The 25,151-nt window shown below is 42.1% G+C and overlaps 3 protein-coding genes across 4 annotated transcripts in view; all 3 read right to left on the bottom strand.

Annotated features, from left to right (window-relative positions):
- The window catches only part of LOC111964862 (hormone-sensitive lipase-like), a 48,818-nt gene extending 32,525 nt beyond the window's left edge, over nt 1–16,293 (bottom strand). The window contains 1 exon segment of the mRNA XM_070443887.1: nt 16,157–16,293. Coding sequence (XP_070299988.1) covers nt 16,157–16,247 — 91 coding nt within the window. The 5' untranslated portion in view covers nt 16,248–16,293.
- Nucleotides 16,294–16,943: 650 nt separating this feature from the next.
- cd79a (CD79a molecule, immunoglobulin-associated alpha) lies at nt 16,944–20,757 on the bottom strand. 2 transcript variants are annotated; one of them, XM_023988696.2, is made up of 5 exons: nt 20,591–20,757; nt 18,798–19,163; nt 17,920–18,035; nt 17,632–17,694; nt 16,944–17,495 (listed from the first exon to the last, which is right to left on the bottom strand). In XM_023988696.2, exons 1-5 carry the CDS (start codon nt 20,661–20,663, stop codon nt 17,367–17,369), a joined length of 747 nt encoding a protein of 248 aa, XP_023844464.1. In that variant the 5' UTR covers nt 20,664–20,757; the 3' UTR covers nt 16,944–17,366. The 2 variants fall into 2 exon arrangements, with proteins under 2 accessions (XP_023844464.1, XP_023844465.1); XM_023988697.2 differs by having other exon boundaries at nt 18,798–19,160.
- Nucleotides 20,758–20,847: 90 nt separating this feature from the next.
- arhgef1 (Rho guanine nucleotide exchange factor (GEF) 1) overlaps nt 20,848–25,151 on the bottom strand; it is a 39,183-nt gene continuing 34,879 nt past the window's right edge. Inside the window, 1 exon segment of the mRNA XM_070443886.1 lies at nt 20,848–25,123. The gene's annotated coding sequence lies outside the window, so the exon portion shown is untranslated.

Here is a 25,151-nt window from a genome sequence, read left to right as displayed (position 1 = left end):
CATGCCTGGGCCTACAGGACACAAAGTTCTTTGTTTGTCAGACGAATCATTGACTCGCGTGTTGAAAAGGGCGAGGAACGAGATGGAGTCACAATCCATGCCAGGCACACCTGTGAGCTCTGGAACTCCACCTCGGACAGGCAGAGACAACATACGTGGCGGGTTCATCAGGTCTTAGGTTCACCCTGATATTTCCATTCCTCTTCTGACAATAGAACTTGACCAACTGCTCACCAGGCACAGCAAGGGCCGCCCGGAACATTATGCTGTTCTGCTATTCAAAGGATGTGTAACCAAAGAGATACCACGAGTGGTCACAGAATACATAGCCTTCCCGCTTTGGACCGTTTCGCGCTGCTCTGAAACAAGCATGGAGAAACAAACATTTTCAAATAGTCCATGATATTCTTAACCTCTAACGAGCCTCTACCCCGGGTCCGGGATCACCCCCCACCCCCCCACACACTGATTAGCATAGCTAGCATAGCTAGCATAGCTTCACAAGTAGATAGTAGCATCTAAATATCATTAAATCACAAGTCCAAGACACCAGATGAAAGATACAGATCTTGTGAATAAAGCCACCATTTCAGATTTTTAAAATGTTTTACAGGGAAGACAAAATATGTAAATCTATTAGCTAAACACGTTAGCAAAATACACCACTTTTCTAMCTCCATCAGTTTCTTACTACTTCAGGTGCTATCACCAATTCGGCTAAACTAAGATATTGATAGCCACTAACCAAGAAAAAACCTCTTCAGATGACAGTCTGATAACATATTTATGGTATAGGATAGGTTTTGTTAGAAAAAAGTGCATATTTCAGGTAGAAATCACAGTTTACAATTGCACCGACCATCACAAGACGACTAGAATTACTATAGAGAGCAACGTGTATGACCAATTTACTCTTAATAAAACATTTCATAAGAATAGACAAAGCATAGCAATGGAAAGACCCAGATCTTGTGATTCCAGACAATATTTCAGATTTTCTAAGCGTTTTACAGCGAAAACACAATAAATCGATAAGTTAGCATACCACATGTGAAAACGTTACCAGAGCATCGATTCCAGCCAAAGAGCGCTATAACGTAATCACCGCCAAAATATATTAATTTTTTCACTAACCTTCTCAGAATTCTTCCGATGACACTCCTGTAACATCATTTTACAACATACATATACAGTTTGTTCGAAAATGTGCATATTTAGCCATACAAAACCGTGGTTATACAATGGAAATAGTCACAACTCAAGCATCAAAATGAGGGACGTCAGCTTTCAGAGTGATCTAGTTTAATYGAAAGCTAATCATATACTTGACTAAAAAATACAGGGTTGACAGGAATCGAAAGACAAATTAGTTCTTAATGCAACCGCTGACTTACATTTTTAAAATTATCCTTACTTTTCAATACAGGGTTTGCCAAGTGAAGCTATACCAAACAAAATGGCGAAATATGCGTTTAAAATATTTCGACAGAAACACGATTTATCATATTAAATATTGCTTACTTTGAGCTGTTCTTCCATCAGATTCTTGGGCAATGTATCCTTTCTATGTTATAAACKTCTTTTGGTCGATAGATGTCCTCTGTCCTTCGAAATGTCCACTAACAACGACCGAGACCCCGAAACGTTCCCAAAGCTTAAAAGTGCACGACAAAGAAATTCCTCAGAATCGCACTAAACGGATATAAATTGCTATAAAACGGTTCAAATTAACTACATTATGATGTTTTTAACAACTATAACGAGTAAAAACATGACCAGACAAATATTACTGGTTAAACAACGATTTGGAATGAGGCAAGTCCGATGTCCATCCTGCTTGTGACGCACGAAGAAAAGAGAGTGGTACTTCCACGTTTTCTTGTTTTATAGTGGCTGTGATTGTGCAATCGACTCCATTCAAAACGTGATGACGTACAGACACCCAGAGGAAGAMGTAGGCAGTGTCGGTTTCTTCATAGCATTCACTGTCGCCTTAAAAACAGACTCCAGATCAGGGGTAAAAATTTCTGAAATCTGACCCCTGTCATGAAAAGTGCTGTAGATATAGTTCTGTACCACTCAGAGACAAAATTCCAACGGCTATAGAAACTAGAAAGTGTTTTCTATCCAATAATAACAATAATATGCATATTGTACGATCAAGAATTTAGCACGAGGCAGTTTAATTTGGAGACCCAAATATGCTAATGCGGAACAGCACCCCCTATAGTTCCAAGAAGTTTTAAGATCTGTGTTAACTGAATATGAGCAAGTGATGTCTGCTAAATAATCAACTTTGTTATTTAGAAAGGTTTCTCCAGAAATAAATCAAACTGGCTTTGTTTACAAATTAGTGAGATTGGGTGAGACAATGTTCAAGAATTGCCTTTTTCCTCACTCACTAGGTTAAATGAAAACGAAATCTCCAAAATATTGTTACTTTTTAACAAAGCGATTATTATTCATTCATTTAGAATTATATAAAAGCCCCTTTGATATTCTCACAGATCCTAACAGAAAATGCCCCTTAGAGGATTGGAGGACTCTAAATGAATATCTAAATGTAATTAGTATATTTTTTCGATACGCTGTAGGCCTACCATAGGGGAAATGAGTCTCACTAGTGTTGAGTAATGTGCTGTTAAAAATGGTGTAGGTCTTATTTATTTAAAGAGCATATAAAAGTTAGAAGCAATGGCCTACAACTATTTTAGCAGCGTTTCGCACTGCTCTGAAGCAAGCATGGTCTTGATAAATCAATGAGATTTTTATTTTCACTTAAAATTGCCATTTGGGTATTGGTTAGACAAGAATTTGAAAATTAGGGAGCAGAAATGTTATGCATTTAGTGTAACCTTTACTTAACTAGGCAAGTCAGTTAAGAACAAATTCTTATTTCCAAGGACAGCCTACTCCTTCCTCGTGCCCTGCAGGGAATCTTTAGCTAAATAGTCCAGTACTGTACTGCAGACCGTCAAATTGTACAGCGCTATATTTTCCATCCAGCAAGTACCAGTCAAAAGTTTGGACTGTTGGAATTGGCTAAACTTCGAACATTGAGATATTAAATAAATGAGACAAAGCCTTGAATAAAAAGAGTTTGTAAAAAGCCAGAAGGCTTTGGAATGTGTTTGATGGAGGAGAGGAGAGCGATGTGTTGATATAGGGAAGACAGATGGATATCTGTGGGTCAGGAGGTGAGGGGTGAGGTCAGTTCCTCTAAAAGGGAGTAATCAGGGTTGCTATCGGATTACCTTCTTTCCTGTGGAGCCATAAACTGTAAGGTAGAGGAGTGTCATAAGTAGGATGTATATAAACTGTGATGTCTGAAATGTTTTGCTGTCTGATTTCAGCTGCACAGAACCTTTGGGAAGAATTAAACTTGGTTAAAGCTTCTCTAGTGTCCGTGAGTTATTTACTCTGAAAAATAAGAACCTAACAGGAGACACCTAATCATTCCAGGATTTTTCTATATTTTTACAAATTTTCTACATTGTAAAATAATAGTGAAGACATCACAACTATGAAATAACATATGGAATCAGTTAAGAACAAAGACAGCCTACTCCTTCCTCCCCATCAGGGGATTGAACATCGGTCTCCTGTCTGCATGACACAGGGATTCTTTAGCTAAATAGCCCAGTACTGTACTGCCGACAGGCATGTTGTACAGCACCATATTTTCCGTTCCCATTCTAACAGAAACCTAGAGTGTTTTTGTTTTTCATGGAATAGAAACACCATAATATTAAATCAAAAACCTCATTCCAGGATTTCTTAATTTTTACTATTTTCTACATTGTAGAATAATAGTGAAGCCATCACAACTATGAAATAACACCGGTCTCCCCTGTCCCCTGCATTCTTGTAGTAGATGTCGACCGATTATGATTTAACAACGCCGATACCGATTATTGGAGGACAAAAAAGCCGATACCGATTAATCGGCCGATTTTATTAATGTATTTGTAATAATGACAATTACAACAATACTGAATGAACACTTATTTTTAACTTAATATAATACATCAATAAAATCAATTTAGCCTCAAATAAATAATGAACCATGTTCAATTTGGTTTAAATAATGCAAAAACAAAGTGTTGGAGAAGAAAGTAAAAGTGCAATATGTGCCATGAACGCAAGAGAAGTGACACAATTTCACCTGGTTAATATTGCCTGCTAACCTGGATTTCTTTTAGCTAAATATGCAGGTTTAAAAATATATACTTCTGTGTATTGATTTTAAGAAAGGTATTGAGGTTTATGGTTAGGTACACGGAGCAACGACAGTCCTTTTTCGCAAATGCGCACTGCATCGATTATATGCAACGCAGGACACGCTAGATAAACTAGAAATATCATCAACCATGTGTAGTTATAACTAGTGATTATGATTGATTGATTGTTTTTTATAAGGTAAGTTTAATGTTAGCTAGCAACTTACCTTGGAATCTTACTGCATTCGCGTAACAGGCGGGCTCCTCGTGAGGCAGGTGGTTAGAGCGTTGGACTAGTTAACCGTAAGGTTGCAAGATTGAATCCCTGAGCTGACAAGGTAAAAATCTGTCGTTCTGCCCCTGAACAAGGCAGTTAACTTCTCTAGGGTAGGGGGCAGCATTCGGAAATTTGGATGAAAAGCATGCCCAAATGAAACTGCCTGCTTCTCGGGCCCAGAAGATATGATATGCTGGTATATTTGGATAGAAAACACTCTAAAGTTTCCAAAACTGTTAAAATAGTGTCTGAGTATAACAGAACTGATTTGGCAGGCGAGAAACTGAGAAAAACCCATTTGGGAAGTCATTTTTTGGGGGTTTTGTAGTTTTCTATTCAATGCCATTACAGTATCCATTGACTTGGGACTCAAATTGCAGTTCCTATGCCTTCCACTAGATGTCAAGTCTTTAGAATTTTTTTCAGGCTTGTATTCTGAAAAATGAGGAAGTAAGAGCAATCTGAATGAGTGGACCCTAAAGTGTCACAGAGCTTTTTCATGCGCGTGACCGAGAGAGTGCCTTTTTTACATTTTATATTGACGACGTTATTGTCCGGTTGAAATATTATCGATTATTTAGGCTAAAAAACAACCTGAGGATTGAATATAAACATCGTTTGACATGTTTCTATGAACTTTACGGATACAATTTTGATTTGTCTGCCTGTTTTGACTGCGTTGGAGCCTGTGGATTACTGAAGAAAACGCGCAAACAAAACGGTGGTTTTTGGATATAAAGAGACTTTATCGAACAAAAGGAACATTTATTGAGTAAATGAATGTCTGCTGAGTGCAACCATTTGAAGATCATCAAAGGTAAGGGATTAATTTTATCTCTATTTCTGACTTGTGTAACTCTTCTACTTGGCTGGTTACTGTTTGTAATGATTTGTCTGCTGGGCTATGTTCTCAAATAATCTTAAGGTATGCTTTCGCCGTAAAGCATTTTTTTAAACCGACACCGTGGTTGGATTCACAAGAAGTTAATCTTTAAACCTATGTAAAATATGTTTTGTTTTCTGAATTTTTAGAATGAATATTTCTGTATTTGAATTTGGCGCCCAGCAGTTTCACTGGCTGTTGAAGTGGGAGGCTAACGTCTCACGTACCCCTAGAGAGGTTAACCCACCGTTTCTAGGCCGTCATTGAAAATAAGAATATGTTCTTAACTGACTTCCCTAATTAAATAAAGGTGTACATTTTTTTAAATATATATTAAAAAAATATTTAAAAAATATCAATAAAAAAATTAAATAAAAAAAATCGGCATCCAAAATTACCGATTTCCGATTGTTATGAAAATTTGAAAGCGGCCCTAATTAAATCGGCCATTACGATTAGTCGGTCGACCTCTATTCTGTAGTACAGACATGGCCTGCTCTTCCTTATGTAAGGAATTAGGCACTTTCCCATGTTTACTACAGTATGGTACACTTCCGGCGCCGACAGAGATGGCCGCCTCACTTCGCGTTCCTAGGAAACTATGCAGTATTTAGTTTTTTTATGTGTTATTTCTTACATTGCTACCCCAGGTAATCTTAGGTTTCATTACATACAGTCGGGAGGACCTACTGAATATAAGAGCAACGTCAACTCGCGTCAACTCACCATCATTACAACCAGGAATATGACTCTCCCGAAGCGGATCCTGTGTTTTGCCTTCCACCCAGTACAATGGATCTGATCCCAGCCGGCGACCCTAAACAACGACGCCGTAAAAGGGGCAAACGAAGCGGTCTTCTGGTCAGGCTTCGGAGACGGGCACATCGCGCTCCACTCCCTATCATACTACTCGCCAATGTCCAGTCTCTTGACAACAAGGTCGATGAAATCCGAGCAAGGGTAACATTCCAGAGAGACAGAGACTAACGTTCTTTGCTTCACGGAAACATGGCTCACTCGAGAGACGCTAACGGAGTCGGTGCAGCCAGCTGGTTTCTTCACACATCGCGCCGACAGAAACAAACATCTTTCTGGTAAGAAGAGGGGCGGGGGTGTATGCCTTATGATTAACGAGACGTGGTGTGATCATAACATACAGGAACTCAAGTCATTCTGTTCACCTGATTTAGAATTCCTCACAATCAAATGTCGACCGCATTATCTACCAAGGGAATTCTCTTCGATTATAATCACAGCCGTATATATTCCCCAAGCAGACACATCGATGGCCCTGAACGAACTTTATCTGACTCTTTGTAAACTGGAAACCACACACCCTGAGGCTGCATTCATCGTAGCTGGGGATTTTAACAAGGCTAATCTGAAAACAAAACTCCCTAAATTCTATCAGCATATCGATTGTGCTACCAGGGCTGGTAAAACCTTGGATCATTGTTATACTAACTTCCGCGACGCATATAAGGCCCTCCCCCGCCCTCCTTTCGGAAAAGCTGACCACGACTCCATTTTGTTGCTTCCAGCCTACAAACAGAAACTAAAACAACAAGCTCCCTCGCTCAGGTCTGTTCAACGCTGGTCCGACCAATCTGATTCCACTCTTCAAGACTGCTTCGATCACGTGGATTGGGATATGTTCCACATTGCATCCAACAACAACATTGACGAATACGCTGATTCGGTGAGCGAGTTCATTAGAAAGTGCATTGACGATGTCGTACCCACAGCAACGATTAAAACATTCCCAAACCAGAAACCGTGGATTGATGGCAGCATTCGCGTGAAACTGAAAGCGCGAACCACTGCTTTTAACCAGGGCAAGGTGACCGGAAACATTACCGAATACAAACAGTGTAGCTATTCCCTCCGCAAGGCAATCAAACAAGCTAAGTGCCAGTATAGAGACAAAGTAGAGTCGCAATTCAACAGCTCAGACACAAGAGGTATGTGGCAGGGTCTACAGTCAATCACGGATTACAAAAAGAAAACCAGCCCCGTCGCGGACCAGGATGTCTTGCTCCCAGACAGACTAAACAACTCCTTTGCTCGCTTTGAGGACAATACAGTGCCACTGACACGGCCCGCTACCAAAACCTGCGGGCTCTCCTTCACTGCAGCCGAGGTGAGTAAAAAATTTAAACGTGTTAACCCTCGCAAGGCTGCAGGCCCAGACAGTTGCTTATTGCTCCGTCAATGCCGCTGCAGCCTACTACTCCAGAGTTCTGGACGGGCTGGCTGGTGGTGGTTATGGTTTACAGGTTGTTGACTCACTAGTTACCAATTACGATTATTCTTGTAGGAAGCCAAGGAAATGGGTGGCCTTGCTGTTGTCGACCCCTGCAACTCTTGGGTCACCACAGTCGATTACAGGAAAGCGGCAACCTATATGTTCCTACTTGATCTTGCACGAAAGTAGGTAGGAACTCGATGTAAACACGAACTCACAATGGCTCCCCGGCTAGGCGTACTTCGCGCAACTTTCCGGTCTCATTGAGAGAATGCGTGTTCTTGCGCGAGACTAGGTCATATGCGGGACCAGTGGTCATACCTCATATACAACTAGCTTTCTGAACAAACTAGATTTTCCATCTTCATGTAACTCTACCTTGCTTGAGCCTCCGCGACCGCTCGAAGGTAGAGCGGCCGTCAGCAGTCGGAGCATTATCGGCATGCAGCAGCGCTGCCGCTGTCTAAATGGCATGCTGACATTATGGTCAGGAATACTTGTGAGAATGCTGTTCGAACTACAGCTCAGCATTTAACACCATAGTACCCTCCAAACTCATCATCAAGCTCGAGACCTGGGTCTCGACCCGCCCGTGCAACTGGGTCCTGGACTTCCTGACGGGCCGCCCCAGGTGGTGAGGGTACGTAACAAACATCTCCACCCCGCTGATCCTCAACACCGGGCCCACAAGGGTGCGTTCTGAGCCCTCTCCGTACTCCCTGTTCACCCACGACTGTGGTGGCATGCACGCCTCCAACTCAATCATCAGAGTTTGCGGACGACACTACAGTGGTAGGCTTGATTACCAACAACGACGAGACGGCCTACAGGGAGAGGTGAGGGCCCTCGGAGTGGTGGTGTCAGGAAAATAACCTCAACACTCAACGTCAACAAAACAAAGGAGATGATTGTGGACTTCAGGAAACAGGGGAGCACCCCCCTATCCACATCCGCGGGACAGTATGGAGAAGGTGGAAAGTTTAAGTTCCTCGGTGTACACATCACGGACAAACTGAATTGGTCCACACCACAGACACGTTGTGAAGAAGGCGCAGGCAGCGTCGTCTTCAACCTCGAGGAGGCTGAAGAAATTGCGCTTGTCACCAAAAGCACACAAACTTCTACAGATGCACAATGGAGAGCATCCTGTCGGGCTGTATCACCGCCTGGTACGGCAACTGCTCGCCCACAACCGTAAGGCTCTCCAGAGGGTAGTGAGGTCTGCAGCAACGCATCACCGGGGGCAAACTACCTGGCCCTCCAGGAACCTATACCACCCGATGTCACAGGAGGCCATAAAGATCATCAAGGACAACAACCACCCAAGCCACTGCCCTGTTCACCCCGCTATCATCCAGAAGGCGAGGTTCAGTACAGGTGCATCAAAGCAGGGACCGGAAGACTGAAAACAGCTTCTATCTCAAGGCCATCAGACTGTTAAACAGCCACCACTAAACATTTAGTGGCCGCTGCCAACATACTGACTCAACTCCAGCCACTTTAATAATGGGAATTGATGGAAATTACGTAAAAATGTACCACTAGCCACTTTAAACAATGCCACTTAATATAATGTTTACATACATATACATCATGAGATGAGTAATTGTCGGTATATACTGTCTCTATATCATCTACTGCATCTTGCCATCTTTATGTAATACATGTATCACTAGCCACTTTAAACATATGCCACTTTATGTTTTACATACCTACATTACTCATCTCATATGTATATACTGTACTCTATACCATCTACTGCATCTTGCCTATGCCGTTCCTGTACCATCACTGCATTCACATAATATCTTTATGTACATACTTCTTTATCCCTTAACACTTTGTGTGTATAAAGGTAGTAGTTGTGGAATTGTTAGGGTTAGATTACTTGTTGGTTATGACTGCATTGTCGGAACTAGAAGCACAAGCATTTCGCTACACTCGCATTAACATCTGCTAACCATGTGTATGTGACAAATAAAATTTGATTTGATTTATTGTAGACTGCACAGTAGCCTAACAAACAAATAAACACATTTCATTAGTAAAATTATAATAAATATAATTGATTTACAGAAATATTGGAACAAAGTTGTCTAATGAAGGCAAACCATTTAGAATCCTCCAATCCTGTAGCCTACTCCCGACCGTCGTGTTGCACAGCGCCATATTTTCCATTCCATCCTAAAGAAACCATGACGGTTTCGTTTCTTATTTCTCTCCGAATAGAAACATAATATTAATCAAATTATTTAAGCCACATTTCTTAAAACCAATCCCATATACTACGTTATTACAAAAGGTTTAAAATCTCTGGTAATGCCAATACGGAATACTATCAAATGCTTCTTAAATATGCCCTCTGGTGGTCAAACTAGCAATAACTTGCAGTAAAATAAATAATGTCTGACAATTAAATGACGTGCCACAGAATGCTGCGTCAATATGCTGCAACTTTTAAAGGCGGAACCACTGTACTTGTCTAGATAAGTGACTCATCCACTTAGCAAGATGTGGCTGGAGGGTTGTTATAGCACTTCTTTCACATGAACCAACAATTTAGACAAGTATGTATGGGTAAGAAATATCTAACAATTCTTAAATATGTTGTAAATATTTTTATCTGGACACTTTCTATTTTTGATATTACTACTATGCAAGTAACCATTTCACTGCACATAATTACTTTGCCATTGTTCCTCAACTGCAGTGTATGACAAACCATTTTGTAGCTCTGAGTCTACTTTCATCCAATGTAAAAACACAATTTAAAATTTTGCAACATAAGACTGAACCCAGGTGGTCGGTCACAAACTGTTGAGGACTTAGCATAACGTTCGAATTCAACAATGTTTTGCATCGACTTACCCCGCAACCTAACATGCTGGACTGCCCGCGAATTCTTAAATTGTCGAGGCTAGTAATTTTTTTGATTTATTTTACAGTTGGCTACAAACATTAGCAGCATAAATACTTCAAAGTAAAATATCAACTGTCTGCATGTTCACCTTAAATTTGACTAGACTACAGACCGGCTGCCTAGAAAAGGTGAGGGATTTATTCTGCAATGGTGGTGAATATGAAAGAGATTCTTATGTCTAATTATTCATAAAAATAAAAACAGGTTTTCGCTCTTTTCACTAAGGCCAAATGGCCGGATCTTGTTTTATGAATAAGTGTCTCGTATCCCCCATGTGCACAAAATACTTAGGCTACTTGCAATACAAATACTTCAACCACTAGAGAATACGTACAGGGTCTATTTTGTACTCACGCAACATTTATAAATGAGGTTTCTGGCCCACTATTTATCCTGAGAACATGACATTAAGAGGGCAAGAGGACAACTCAGACCTCTCAACCATCAATCAATTAAACTAATCAAATTAGTGAAAGCAGCAGCACACTATATTCTCCCTCAAGTCTATAGAGATGGTGGCAGCCTACGCAAGCAACAGCGGTTCAGTGCATATAACCCATCTAAAACCTCCGAAAGAACCTAACTTGGTTTCAGTCGCACTAAAACCATTCTGACCAGCCAACTTTTACACCAGGCAGTTAAGTGTAAACAACTACACTGAACTAAAAGCGACACCTGGTCCCAAGACATTAAAGATGGATGAATACCGGCATTAATAAATCATGTACAACAACTACCACCAGCAGCACAACAGGCTTCTAATGAGCCCTACAGGGGGAATGGTGTGGATGGGTGAGAGAAAAAGATACGGTAAATAATGTGTATGAGCAGGCAGATACACATAGGCATTACGCATGCTGTAGGTCACAACTACTCTAAAGCCATAAGAGTATAAATAGTTTTTACCCGTGTCCGGGTTAATGGTTCTGTCCTTGTCTGTCACCTCTCTTCAACAACAGCAACAAGAGAAGGAGGGAAGAGAAGGTTGATGCAAAAGAGACAGACAGAAAGTGTTTTATGATTTATCCTCCCTCGCTTCACCTTCGCTCCCTCACTTTGTGACTCTTCCCCTGTCTGTTTTTGTGTCAGGCAGTATGTCATTCTTCATCCACTTTCAACCAGTCTTGTTTTTCTTTTCACTCTGTTCTGTTCTCCTCTCCCTCACTCTGTTTTAAAGGGCAGGGATTCTTTAGCCACATGCCAGCAGTCCCACTGAGCTGTACTCTGGGGACATGACTCTTYACCCAGTCAGGGGAAAACAGACATCGTACGCATGCACACAGTATACACACAGAACCGAGCAGGGGGATTGGGTGCATGCATGTGCCCTGATGTCAGATTGAAATAATACCCTTTTCCAAGTGGTGATATACTGTAGCCTAACCTCTGCCTCTCCCCCCTGGAAGTTAGTAACCTTGGCTGTTATTGGCTGTTCAGCATGCAACTCCCAGTGACCTTCAGCCAAATTGGCAGATATCATGGTCAAAGTCAACTGTGTGTGAGCATGTGAGAGAGAAAATTCCTTTTGTCAGGTTCTAGTAGAGCACTAACTATAAAATCAATAAATCATTCTTGGGGAGGTGCTAGAGCTGGCTGATAGACAAAAAGTCACATTGCGATAAATAACTATTTTGCGCAATAAATGTTTTAATAGACAGTTAATTTACATTAGCGGCAGGGCTCTAGACATTTTTTCCAGTGCCTAGTCAGTCAACTGAGATGGTAGCCTATGATTAAAAAAGTAAGCTATTTCATCTAACATCCAGGAAATGCATGATTGATATTTTGATGTTCAACCTGTCAAAATAGGATCCAGAATGATCAGATTTCTTTTTGGCTCTTCAGAGAATTTGTCGACATCTTTGTGCATATTGGAGTATTAGCTATAGTATTCACCACCTGAGGAAGTGGGAAACTAAAAAACACTTAAGAGATTGCTAACTCTGAATATGATATTGTTGCTATTTAGTCGTGTAGGCTAATTGATTAATCTACCAGCAAAATGTAGGCTAATGTCCTATAAAAACTTTGCAGCACTAGGCCACATTGGTAAGAGGAGGCAATGTCGCTGTCGATAATTTTCGGTTTATCGTTCAAGCTCTAGGTTTTAGATTCTTCGTTTTATAGTTATGATGAGGTAAGACAGTAGTAAAGGAATTTTAAAGTAATATTATTCTAGATCAAAGGGTAGGTCTACATTTCATTCACTGAATTTACAGGCGGTACATTAAAAAGTATGGTAAAGTAGGCTATAGGATAAACTAATTAAAAAAGGTAGACTTTGGGCAACGGTCCAACAATGCCTCCTTCTCAGCGATGTGTCATTCTGGTCATGCACGCCACAGCCAACATAGCTAGCCAGAAACTCCCCCCGTATGTGTTGACGTCATTTCACAGGATTTGTTTTTTGGACAGAAGATGTAGAGATCAGTAAGAAATAGCTTCTGTAGACAAATATCTTCGATTTTTTTTGTTATGATTTAAATGACACGCCCCAAAAGCATTTTAAGGCTAAGTTGACCACAAATACAAAGTTTCCGATGTCTACGCAATTGATACGAACAAGTGACAAAATGAAAACCTAGACTGCATTAAAATATAAACCGTAGACTATAGTGATTTCAAATATATTGAAATCCATTTAAATGTTCAATCAATTTAGTTATATTTTGCGACAGGTTACTGTCTAACTTGTCTCAATATATTTCAAATCCTAGATGCCGTTGTGCCCTTCCCTTGAGCAAGTCACTTAACCCCCCCCCCCCACAACAACTGCTCCATGGGTGTCCAGTGTGGCAGCACTCCGTTGCAACCTCTTCAACCTGCATGTCTTTCGGAGAGGTTGGGAGCAGAGGTCAAATTTCAGTGTGACCTTGTGAACAATAGACCAATAAAGGAATCTTCATCTACAGACTACTGCACACTCACATGAAACACACTTACTATACCACAAACACATCAAAACTCTGAAAACGTTCAAGTCTTAACAGTAATACTGAACCTTTGAACGTGTACTATTTAGGGATGCTGAGGTGTTTGTAGGCCAGGCCAAGTCTTGAGAAATGTCTAAGTCTGCTCCAGGCCTGAACCTCATTGTTGAATGTACTGTACGGTACGTGCCAGGGCAGAAGCTGGATTGGTTGTACGCAGTGCTTTCCAAACAGTGGGAACAAATTATCTTGTTGGTGGGTGGCAGCTCAGCTCATTTCTCCTGGATTGGAGCTTGAGTGACTGGCTAGGCCTTAATATTGTTTTGGTTAATTTAGTGACCCACCAGGAAGTCTGAGGGGTTATAGAGGCTGACAGAATGTTTTGGGAACCACATACTTAGCTAAGTCAATTTTCAACTGAAAAATGCAAGGTGAGGTGGCATCCTAATGATCCCATAGACTGCAGGACAAACATGATGAATCATCTGAATACAGAGTAAGGATAGGTTACCTGAATGTTTTAGCACCCTCCCTGATAAGCTTATCTTCAAGGAAAAAGGTACATTCTCAGCCCAGTTACAATGAGAAAAGTAAAGAAGCAGGCAAAGAGAGTGAAATGACTTTCTACATTCTAGATAGGAGAGGCCTACAAGTTAATCTTGAAAATAAAGTCTCATTAAAATTAATAACCATGTCTGCTCATATTTACAACCTTGTTACCTCAGTATCCGTAGCAGAGATAATTGGCTACTTGACATCCATTTAGTGTCGCCTATGCTCTTTGAATACGTTGCATGTTAATGATATTCAAATAGTCAGGTATTAATTTAAACACTGTGGACTCACATAATGGAACAAAATAAAGAGGCTCTACAGAGTGTGGGTGCAGAATTCTAAGAACATCAAAGCGCAAAGTTCAACCACTAATATGAATACTAAAGCCTATAGTGTAAGTTACCCTAATTGATCATGGCATGATGTCATCTAGGCCTAGAGATGTGATGGGTGGTGCACACCGCACTGCTCTTTAACTTTAGATGGCATAGAAGTTCACTTTCATCCAAAATGCCATGGTACCAATAATAGGCTAAGCCTGAGGAAGTAGGCTCCATTGCTAATTGAAGTCAAGAAGCATTCAAACAGTGTGTAGGCTAGGCTACATCGTCCTCGGGCTGGGGGGGTATTTCCTGTCATGGTGGGTCGGAAGGTGCGACCCTTGCTCCAGACTACTTCAGTTGTGGCCAAACTTCACAACAGGACGTTAGTAACAATGAGCCCCTCTCCACCCCTCACAACCAAGCATGCCTGGTGGCCTCACCGTTTTCCCCTCAGCCCTTTACTACACTGTCTGACAGATGAAAGACCAGAAAAGAAAGTCTAGCACTACAGGTGGCTAGTCAACTGACAGTTGAGTCAACATCTCATACAACAGGTCATTGCTAATGTCAGACGGAATCTGTAGCTCATGTTGACAAGTAGGCTACATTCACCATTACCTGCATATTTTGATGGATAGGCTAAACGTGTGGTTAATGTTGTGGCAATCCAATCCACAGGTATTTTTGCAATTGAAATGTCTATGGGAAGCAGGAAATCCTACCCCTCAGAATGCATCTGGCTCTTCACTCATGATCTGGAATCATTCAAAAAGGGGCTTACAGATAGAGATAATAACAGGTCTCTTTGCGCCACAATAACAGTCTAGTGCCAGTTTTCATCCAATAGGCACGTTTGCTGAAGATAATATCATGTTTGTTACCCTCATTATTAAATACCTATAGATAAATGGTTTGTTTGTGAGAGTCTATTGTGAAAGGCTCTTGGACATATTTAACCCAGTTGTTTTTAAATAGAGTGATAGTTTAAATAAATACTAGTAAAGCCTGCTACAGTGGGAGAACTGTCTGACTGAATGGCATATCCCTGACCATGTAATGCCACCCCCTCAAGCATGTTATTTTCTACAGGCTGCCCATGTGTCACAWTGTTGAGTACACGGTTCCTAATGTAAATGATGGCAACACTGTCTGAAGAATAGGATGCTGCTGTTGCATTGTGCAGTTTCTCAACGTCCCTCACCTCTCCACACACAACCAACGTTAAGCCCTGACCCCACATACCCCGCTGTGTTATCTGAGTTGACAACATGATCAGGTGGACAGTTGCCATCGTCAGCCTACATGAGCTGGGAGTAAGCAACAGGGGCTAAAGAAAGATGCCGATATAACAGGTGACTAGAGGTTTCGATTAGATACAATGGTCATTCTAACTAACGTTACCGTCAAATACTCGCGCGAAATTGTTACAATTTCCAAGTCATTGCATTGGTACATTGTAGCGAGATAGTTAGGTAATGTGACGCGCTGTTACATTATGAAATAAAACGAGTTGTGAAAGTTTCACCCTTGCTAACGTTAGCTACTAAGCTTAACTTCGAAACACTTAACTATTTTAATGCAAACCTCATATCACATAATACAAGTTGGCAGAAAACGTAATTATAAAGTTACATGTTAGACTGTTGTCACTTSAGCGGCTTAAATCTGTCTGTAATTTAGCTAACGTTGGCATCCTAATTAGCTAGAGAGGCAAGAGTTGGGGTTTGCAACCTAAATTTACAATTTAACCGCCATTATCAAAAACCAATAAAGCGAAAGGTCTAATTGCTGCAAATAACGTACCTATTGGCCCCTCTTTATGTTTTGACGAACGTCTTCCATTCAAACCTTTTCCGAGGCTGCTGTTGTTGCCCCCCTTCTTTCCCGACGCCATCTTCGCCCACTATTTCCGCAGCGCCTTCTCAAATCTTGTAGTCATAAAAAGAGCCACACCCACAACCAAAACTGCAGCCAGTCACCGCTGGTAATGCATTCTTAGAGCCTATTAACGTGCTCCAGTTCGACAAACGCCGCCCTCTTTGCTGCGTTGCAATGTCCAAAAGCTTCCCCAGATAATCATCTGTGGTAAACACAGCACAGTAGTCTGTCAGTTGGCTTCCCATCACAGGGAGGTAAACCTTAATGTATTGTAGGCTAGTGACGGCTTAACAGCTGCCTACAAGCTACAACATCGTCAGAGCCGTCCTCAGTGGAGGACGGCTCATAATAACGGTTGGAATGGAGCAAATGGAATGGCATCAAACCCTGTGTTTAATGTATTTGATACCATTCCACATATTCCACTCCAGCCATTCCCACAAGGTCGTCCTCCCCAAGTAAGGTGCCACCAACCTCCTGTGCTAGAGACCTATCAAGAACCTCTTGGTGTCATGGTAAGGTGTTTGACTGACAAGGATCAAGTCACAGTTGTGCTACCCCACAATTTTGCTACAGTAGTGTCAGAAATGGGATAACGCTTCCGAGACTCCATCAAGCGAGTCACATCGGTATGGGTGCGAGGGACATATGACAAATACATCAATTTCATGAAGCTAAAATACTAACTATGTAAACATGAAAACATAAGGCAATCATTTTTATAATTTTATTTACAACGCACAATCCAGGCCTTGAATTATGGAGATTGGAGAGAGAAAAAAAACATTTGGCCAATGCATACACAAAGCATAGAAAATGCAAACATGCAGAAAAAAAATCTCTTATGAATATAAAGTGGTTAGGTATTGGCATTGGTAATGAAAGGCTAAATTGAAAGCAAAATGCCCTCTGACATTGTAGGTTACTGTCTTTTTGGTCCACTAAGAAATTAGATTCAAATATAAGCAAAGGCTGCAAGGAAAATGCAGGTCACCTCTATAAATTCAAACATAAGGGGGTTGGGGGGGCAGTTAAGAAAATTCCTATCAAAACCCTCACCACAATTCTGTTCTATCAAATGACTTCTCTTCTCCCACCCTCTCTCTTCCTCCCCCTGCTTCCTTCCCCCTCTCATTTAAGGCTTCTCCAGTTGGATTTCCTCCTCCTCCTCCATAATCATGTTTCCCACGTCTTGGTAGGGGCCCTGCACCAGAGAGCGCTGGATCTGATCATATGTGGAACAGCATTCCTCCAGATTTAGACCCTGGACATGGATTGAGGTAAGGGAGTTATGACAGGTTGACTTCCTCTTCCCTTCTTCTGTAACTTGTTTGATTGACTGAAGAATGGTGAAAACAGTGACTATGACAGAAAGACAGAGGATCTCATTCAAGTCCCACCTCATAGATATTCTCCTCTTCCTCTTTGACCCTTTTCTTCTTCAGTTGATTGAGTTTCTTTGTCTTGAAAAGTAGAGGAAGTGGATGACATATTACGTAATTCTCTTGGCCAATGGTGTGAAAAAGCCCATTGTCATCATACAGTAAGATTACCATACATACTAGTCCTTCTGGTTACAGCAGTTTTCAAATGACAAAATTCACTATTGGAATGAGAGCAAATTAGGAATATTAGATCTAGTAGCCTAGCATTAGCAGTAGAAAAGGTGGCCTGCTTGGCTCTCTGACCTTACAGAGCATCATGGTACCATGCAGAAGCACCGCCACCATCAGTAACATTCCCTCAGCAGTCAGGATGCTGTTCTTGGTGCTTTCACCGATGTCCAGAATCTTCACCATCGGCCCTGAGCAAGAAGAGAGGGGTCAGATAAAGGTCATCAGAGTAGAACTCACCTGCTGCTCTTTCATGGGAGAGATGCAGGCTAGATGTTCATGAAAGAGAGATAGTGGGGGGGTGGACAGAGTACCATGCATCAGATTGCAGCAAGACAGAGGAGAATAGTTTGAGATAAATTAGACAAACAGCCAGTGTATGTTTAGCGGTGCAATTATTTAAAAAAAACCAATGCTCCTTATGTCACACAATTTCCCAGGAAAAACTAGAACCATAGCATTTCTTTAACATTTCAACATTGGTCTTTTGAATTAAATCAGAGTGATTACTACACAATGTAGCCATTCACTGGTGGCTTAAGTCTGGGTGCTTTAGGTGGATTGCAATCTGGTCTGATCTGTGTGCACTACCGGGACCCAACTTTTAGGTGAGCAGGTTGTCATGAGACCATCACAGATGATTTACTGTGATCCACAGGGAACAGATACTGCCATTCATGGTGCATTCTATTGGACTGGGCAGTGGTTAACTGGATTTGTGTATCACAAAGCATTCTGCATTGCTTAGCTGGTTTGACCCCACCCCCCAGACACCCACATGTACATACACAGACACACACATAATAGAAATACTGTACAACAAAGTACTGTGAGTGCAGACCAGGCTAAAGCTTTTGAGGGTTACACACACACAAGACCTTAAGGAAGGTGACATGGGTGCTTACTGTGAGGACTTCACACACACACACACACACACTCACTCACTCACTCACTGTAGACCTGCAGGAAGGTGCCGTGGGTGTACACAGAGTGCCGCAGGGCGCTATGGTTGAGAAAACACTGGTACAACCCTGAGTCGTTCAGACGGGCCTCCCTCAGGATGAGTGTGTGACACATGACCCCTGCCGCCGTCAGGTTCCCCCCATCCACCGTCACACGGTTGTCTCTCAGGTCCACTCCCCGAAGGATGGCCGTGCCTTTGACCGTGTGGGGGCTGGTGGCCCAGATGGTGTCCACGGCTCCCCCTGTGACTGAGTAGCAGCAGCGCAGGGAGGCGGTGTGAGAGAGCTGCACCCTCAGAGAGGGCCTGTCTGGCTCCAGAGTAACCTGGATACGGCTGAGGTCACCGTGGACACCTGCTAGAAGGCAGAGCAGCAGGAGTAGGATGAGGTTGACCCATAAGACACTGATCAAAGGTCAGTTATTGACAGCATATCTGTCCAACTATTGGCCCAAGACACTGATGATAAAAAGAAACTGGAGCCTAAAAAGTAGAAGAACTCCATACAATCCAGAGTGCTGTAATATTATGTCTCTTAACATCTCTTGTTATTTAGAGATATAAGTGTAGGGTATAGATTCTAGTGTGGACTACAAGAAAAGGAGGACCGAGCACACCCCCATTCTCATCGACGGGGCTGTATTGGAGCAGGTTGAGAGCTTCAAGTTCCTTGGTGTCCACATCCCCAACAAACTAAGATGGTCCAAAAACACCAAGACAGTTGTGAAGAGGGCACAACAAAACCTAATTCCCCTCAGGAGACTGAAAAGATTTGGCATGGGTCCTCAGATCCTCAAAAAGGTTCTACAGCTGCACCATCGAGAGCATCCTGACTGGTTCCATCACTGCCTGGTATGGTAACTGCTCGGCCTCCGACTGCAAGGCACTACAGAGTGTAGTGTGTACGGCCCAGTACATCACTGGGGCCAAGCTTCCTGCCATCCAGGGCCTCTATAACAGGCAGTGTCAGAGGAAGGCCCTAAAGATTGTCAAAGACTCCAGCGATCCTAGTCATAGACTGTTCTCTCTGCTACAGCACGGCAAGCAGTATTGGAGCACTAAGTCTAGGTCCAAGAGGCTTCTAAACAGCTTCTACCCCCAAGCCATAAGACTACTGAACATCTAATCAAATGGCTACCCAGACAATTGCATTGCCCCCCCCCCCTTTCTACACTACTGCTACTCTGTTATTATCTATGCATAAGTCACTTGAATAACTCTACCTGCATGTATATAATACCTCAATTACCTCGACTAACCGGTGCCCCCGCACATTGACTCTGTACCGGTACCCCCTGTAAATACCCTCACTATTGTTATTTTACTGCTGCTCTTGAATTATTTGTTACTTTTATTTCTTATTTTTCTATAGGTATTTTTCTTAACCGCATTGTTGGTTAAGGGCATGTAAGTAAGCATTTCATTGTTGTAGTCCGTGCATGTGACAAATAAAATGTGATTTGATTGCACAACCATCTGCTCTGGTTGGAGATACGGTTCATTAGAGCAGAACAGATACATTACTCACAGCCAAATAATCTCATGTTCCAAGGGATAAAATGGGGGAAATTGTTTTAATGTTGCAATGCATGGTTTAAAGGGTTGAAATCTGTTCAAAGGATGTTGAACCTATTCATATTAATTCACTCAAACGCCATAGATTTATACTTCGGTCTCATCTTCATCCTCCACCTGTAATTAACTTCTCAAATAAAGGTGAATATGCACTAAAAGACTAACTACCCTGCATTGTTTATCAGCATATCCTAGCAGCCCCTTACTCACCAGCCCAGAAGCAGAGGAACAAGAATGTCACGGCCACCATCTTCTTCACTGTTTTATATTGGTTGCCAGTCATTGCAGAAAATAAAAAGCCTTTATGTTATTTTGAGTGTTGTGCCTTTCAACACAGCTATACACTTCTACCCAGTTGTCTTGTGAATAAACCTTCCTTCCTCTTTCGTTGGTCTCTCGGTGTCAGGATGTATGCTTGAGTGACTGCAGTGTTCTAGAACTCAAAACAGTAAAAGACCCCAAAAATGTTGGTTTTTCTTCCCCATTTATTAAAAAACAGAAAATTACAATAAAAAAACAACGTACCTCATTTCTTCTGAAGTATACAATTAAAAACTCTTACGCAATGAAATCAAAGCCAAAATACACAGTATAGATCTTGCATATTCATTTTCTTTTTATAGATATACATGTGGCGGATCCATGTGCGACAGACCAGACCCTATTCTATACAAAGCTGGCTAGCTGGAGCAAACATGGCGCTGGTCAAACCTTGTAGTCGCTGAGGTGAACACACACAATACACTTTGTAACATACATACCCCTGAGATAGCATAGTTACAGGGGACACTGCAGGATTTACACAGCCACCCTACAGTCAATCCGCCACAACCACCTATCTGAAACCTTGGATTACCTAGAATTAAGGCCAGGGGGGTTTCCAGACCATGTGACCTGACTAGGAAAACCTCCTGGCCCAACCTAGAATGCATGTTGCATTAGAGATTGCAAGAAAGGCATTTCACTGTACTTGTGACATTAAAACTTGAAACTGGAGACTTGATGTTGGTCACCCAACTCTTTCTACGTTCATTTCATGGTTCTACCTTAACAGCCAAACATCTCCCTAACCAACCGTGTTTGTTTACTAGAGAGCCCTTTGGGAAAAAATAAGCTTGAACATCAGAACAAGGCACCCTTCTCTATAAATACATTTTATACATATAAAACTAGACCACTATGTATTTGTAAATAGGATACATGAGGGGAAGCAAAGGGAAGAAAGAGAAAGAGAGAGGATTGTAAGCACACGTTTGCCAGGTAGTCTTGAGACTACAGTGGCGGTGGAGGTATTAACCTAAGCTGGTATAACAGGATTTAACCTGCTCATTACTGTGCTTCAATGGTGAAAAAGCCCAAGTTAGAGATAATCTCTTTAACCTCATCTTGTTGCCATCTAGTATTGTATAATACAAGTGAGCTGTCTCACATATGGGGTCTCTGAGCAAACAAAAGCTATCCAAGTCTCTTCCTCTCATTGTTGCCAATTGCATAGTACATAATTACTAAAGTTCCTCTCAACAAAACATCACCAACAAAAACAAAACCTCCCGACCCGTTGAAGCAAATGAAATAAAATACACCGCAACGTACAGTTAAATTGTGAGATAAGAAAAGGTGATGAGAGTAGTAAGGAAGTAAGGACTACATTTCTACGACTTCTAGAAGGAAGACAGGATGAAGGAGAGATGGAGACTATTATTGTGGACTTGGTGATGGAGAGGGGAAGACGAGAAAATAAAGGGGTGAAGGTGAAAGAAAAAAAGGCAATGAAGTTTCAACACAACCTGTAACTCCGCCCTCTGCTTCTTAGAGTAACTATCAATAACATTTGCATAATTACATATTTGGGGGAGGGTGTAAGGGAGCGGTTGCTATGGCCACAACGAGAATGCATAATTCAAAAGTGATCGTGAAAGATAACTGTCATTACAGCACTGGTGAGAGTGACGACTAGTCGCGCCTGCAATTCCCCCATCCAAACTCCCCAGACCCGTTTCTCTTCATTCCAGAAGTGGTCTATAGAAACAGTAGCATAATCCAGTAATGATGGGTCTTATCTCAGTACCCTTCTGTATCTTACTGTACCGTCATCCCATGCTGTCCCTAAACGTGGTCCAGTCAATATCAAAGTGATGCTTGGTGAGTCATGTCTATAACAATACAGTGCAGCCCTGCTCACACATGGTAGTAATGAAGAGAGGATTTGAATAGCAGTGTGATTGTGAAGTGTCCAGTTAAATCTTGTTCATTAGTCTGGGGCAGCGGCATGGATGGATGTATCACAATACAGTCTTCATACAAGTTTAGATATCATTATCTCCCTCTACACAGGCCCTCTACGTTTCTACCCACTGTGTTGCTTTCTCTACATGTGACGCTGGAGTTTGGATGGAAGAGAAGCAGAGAGCCAAGGCTGCTGTAGGCATCACTCTCCAATCAGCATAAAGTGACTTTCTTCTATAGTAATAAGCAGTGGGACAATATAAACAGCTCATATGAGGATCTACAGGTACATGGGTGTCTCTTTGGTCCTGTTTCCCAGTCAACAGTTCAATGCCACTACTCTAAATCATCAAAATAATAACATTAATTACAATCAACTCCTGAAGAAAAATACACACAAAAATGGTATTGCTACCATAAAATGTATCATACAGCATATAATACTGTGTGTCTCCCTCCTTTCTTTACGGAGAAGCTACTAGCCCTATAGTCAGGAAGTCGACTCCAGTCACATCACACCCGTGATGACCGTGCTCCTGTGTGACCATTGTTACTGCACTGGGCTCCACGCAATGTGAGTATCAGTGTGTGTATAGGTCTGACTGACTGTGTCTATAACCGATTCTTAATTGGTATCCAATTGGTAGTTACAGTCTTGTCTCATCGCTGCAACACCCGTACGGATTTGGGAGAGGCCGGAGGTTGAGAGCCGTGCATCCCCCAAAACACAACCTAACCAAGACGCACTGCTTCTTGACACAATTTCCACCTAACCCGATAGCCAGCCGCACCAACGTGTCGGAGGAAACACCGTACACCTGGCGACCGTGTCAGTGTGCACTGCGCCCGGCCCGCCACAGGAGTCGCTGGTGCGCGATGGGACAAGAGCATCCCTGCCGGCCAAACCCTCCCATAACCTGGACGACGCTGGGCCAATTGTGCGCTGCCCCATGGGTTTCCCGGTCACGGCCGGCTGTGACAGAGCCTGGACTCGAACCTAGAATCTCTAGTAGCACAGCTAGCACTGTGATGCAGTGCCTTAGACCACTGCACCACTCGGGAGGCCCCTATAACCGATTCCACAGCACATTGAACACTGAACTTCAAGTCTTCTCTCTACATCTACCTCCATCACCATCTAATATGCTGCTAATCAAGTTGGTCTTCCAAGGAAAAACCCTTCTGCCTCCCCTCCTCCCTTACTCCTCTCTCTTCCTTGCTGTATCCCTCCATCTATAATCTACATCCTACTTCAGTCATAAAAATGGTCCTCCTCTCCTTACATCTCTGTCCATCCCACTATCGCCCGGCCCAGCACAGTAGCAGGGTCCAAAGGAGAGGCAGCTGAAGTCAAAAGCCGTACACACACCGTCTATATCCCTAACAACATGATCAATTCCAATACTACTGGATGAATGTTTGGGCCATAATTACAGTTCTAACAGAACTAATTACAGTAACTCCAGAAGGCCATTTTGCTTCTACAACACTGTAACACACAAACACACACACGCAGATCTTCTCAACAATTGGGGTAAAATGTAAAAATGTATGCATGCATGACTAAGTCGCTTAGGATAAAAGCATCTGCTAAATGGCATATATTATATAATATAATAATAATAGTAATAAATATTAGCAAATTCAATGTTGGGAATTCAGTGTGGGTGGTCACTTGAATTGGATTATACTAACTTAAAAGTGCATCTCTGCTGTACTTTGGCATGTACTGGATATAGAGGCCTACTAAATGTTCAGTAAAATGTCTAGGTTTGGAAAGTTTCCCAAAAATCCCAGGTATTTCAGAAAACCTCAGTTGAACGACTCCCAGAATTCCTCCTTATTCCCTCCTGAATCTTCCTACCAGGATTTGGGGAAAACCTGTGAATTTTGGTTACCAGAATTTCACAACTCTGAGCATGTTCCTGTCTGGTTCTACAGCTCTACATCGCCCTCTATAGGGCTGACACTAGTATCTCTCTCTACATGCATACATGGGGGTTTATTATACAGTCCAAACCCCTACAGTTGGCAATGATAGATATATTTATTGAACATGCACTGGGGGAAGTATCTGTTGTGTGTGTGTGTGTGTGTGTGTGTGTGTGTGTGTGTGTGTGTGTGTGTGTGTGTGTGTGTGTGTGTGTGTTGCAGAAGCTCACAATCAATAAGCCCAGGCAGCATCTCTCTCACAGCAAACTACTGCTCCAATCTTTGGCACCTGTTTGCAAAACTCCCATCTCTCACATGCTCACGCACTTGTACATACGAGCATGTTCACAAACACGCACAAACACACACACCTCCCACATTGCATTACTGAACTACTTTGCGTAAAGCCGTGCTCCTCCGCCTTGCAAGAGCCTCACGGTTGACTGCGACCCCCTGGAAATGTTTAACAAGGGCTCAGGCATGGCAGTGGAGCACAGAGAGTGTTTAGTAAATAGGAAATTCCAGGACGCATTCATCAATCCTCCAAAAGCAACTCGAGCACTCCAATCCAGCACTTACAGTGATCTGAGGAAGACCAAGAGATGACAAGGTT

Source organism: Salvelinus sp. IW2-2015, linkage group LG6.1 (assembly GCF_002910315.2).
Source record: "Salvelinus sp. IW2-2015 linkage group LG6.1, ASM291031v2, whole genome shotgun sequence".
Classification (NCBI taxonomy): domain Eukaryota; kingdom Metazoa; phylum Chordata; class Actinopteri; order Salmoniformes; family Salmonidae; genus Salvelinus; species Salvelinus sp. IW2-2015.
The sequence above is the reverse complement of the archived record's forward strand: the minus strand, read 5'-3'. Positions and strand labels throughout refer to the sequence as shown.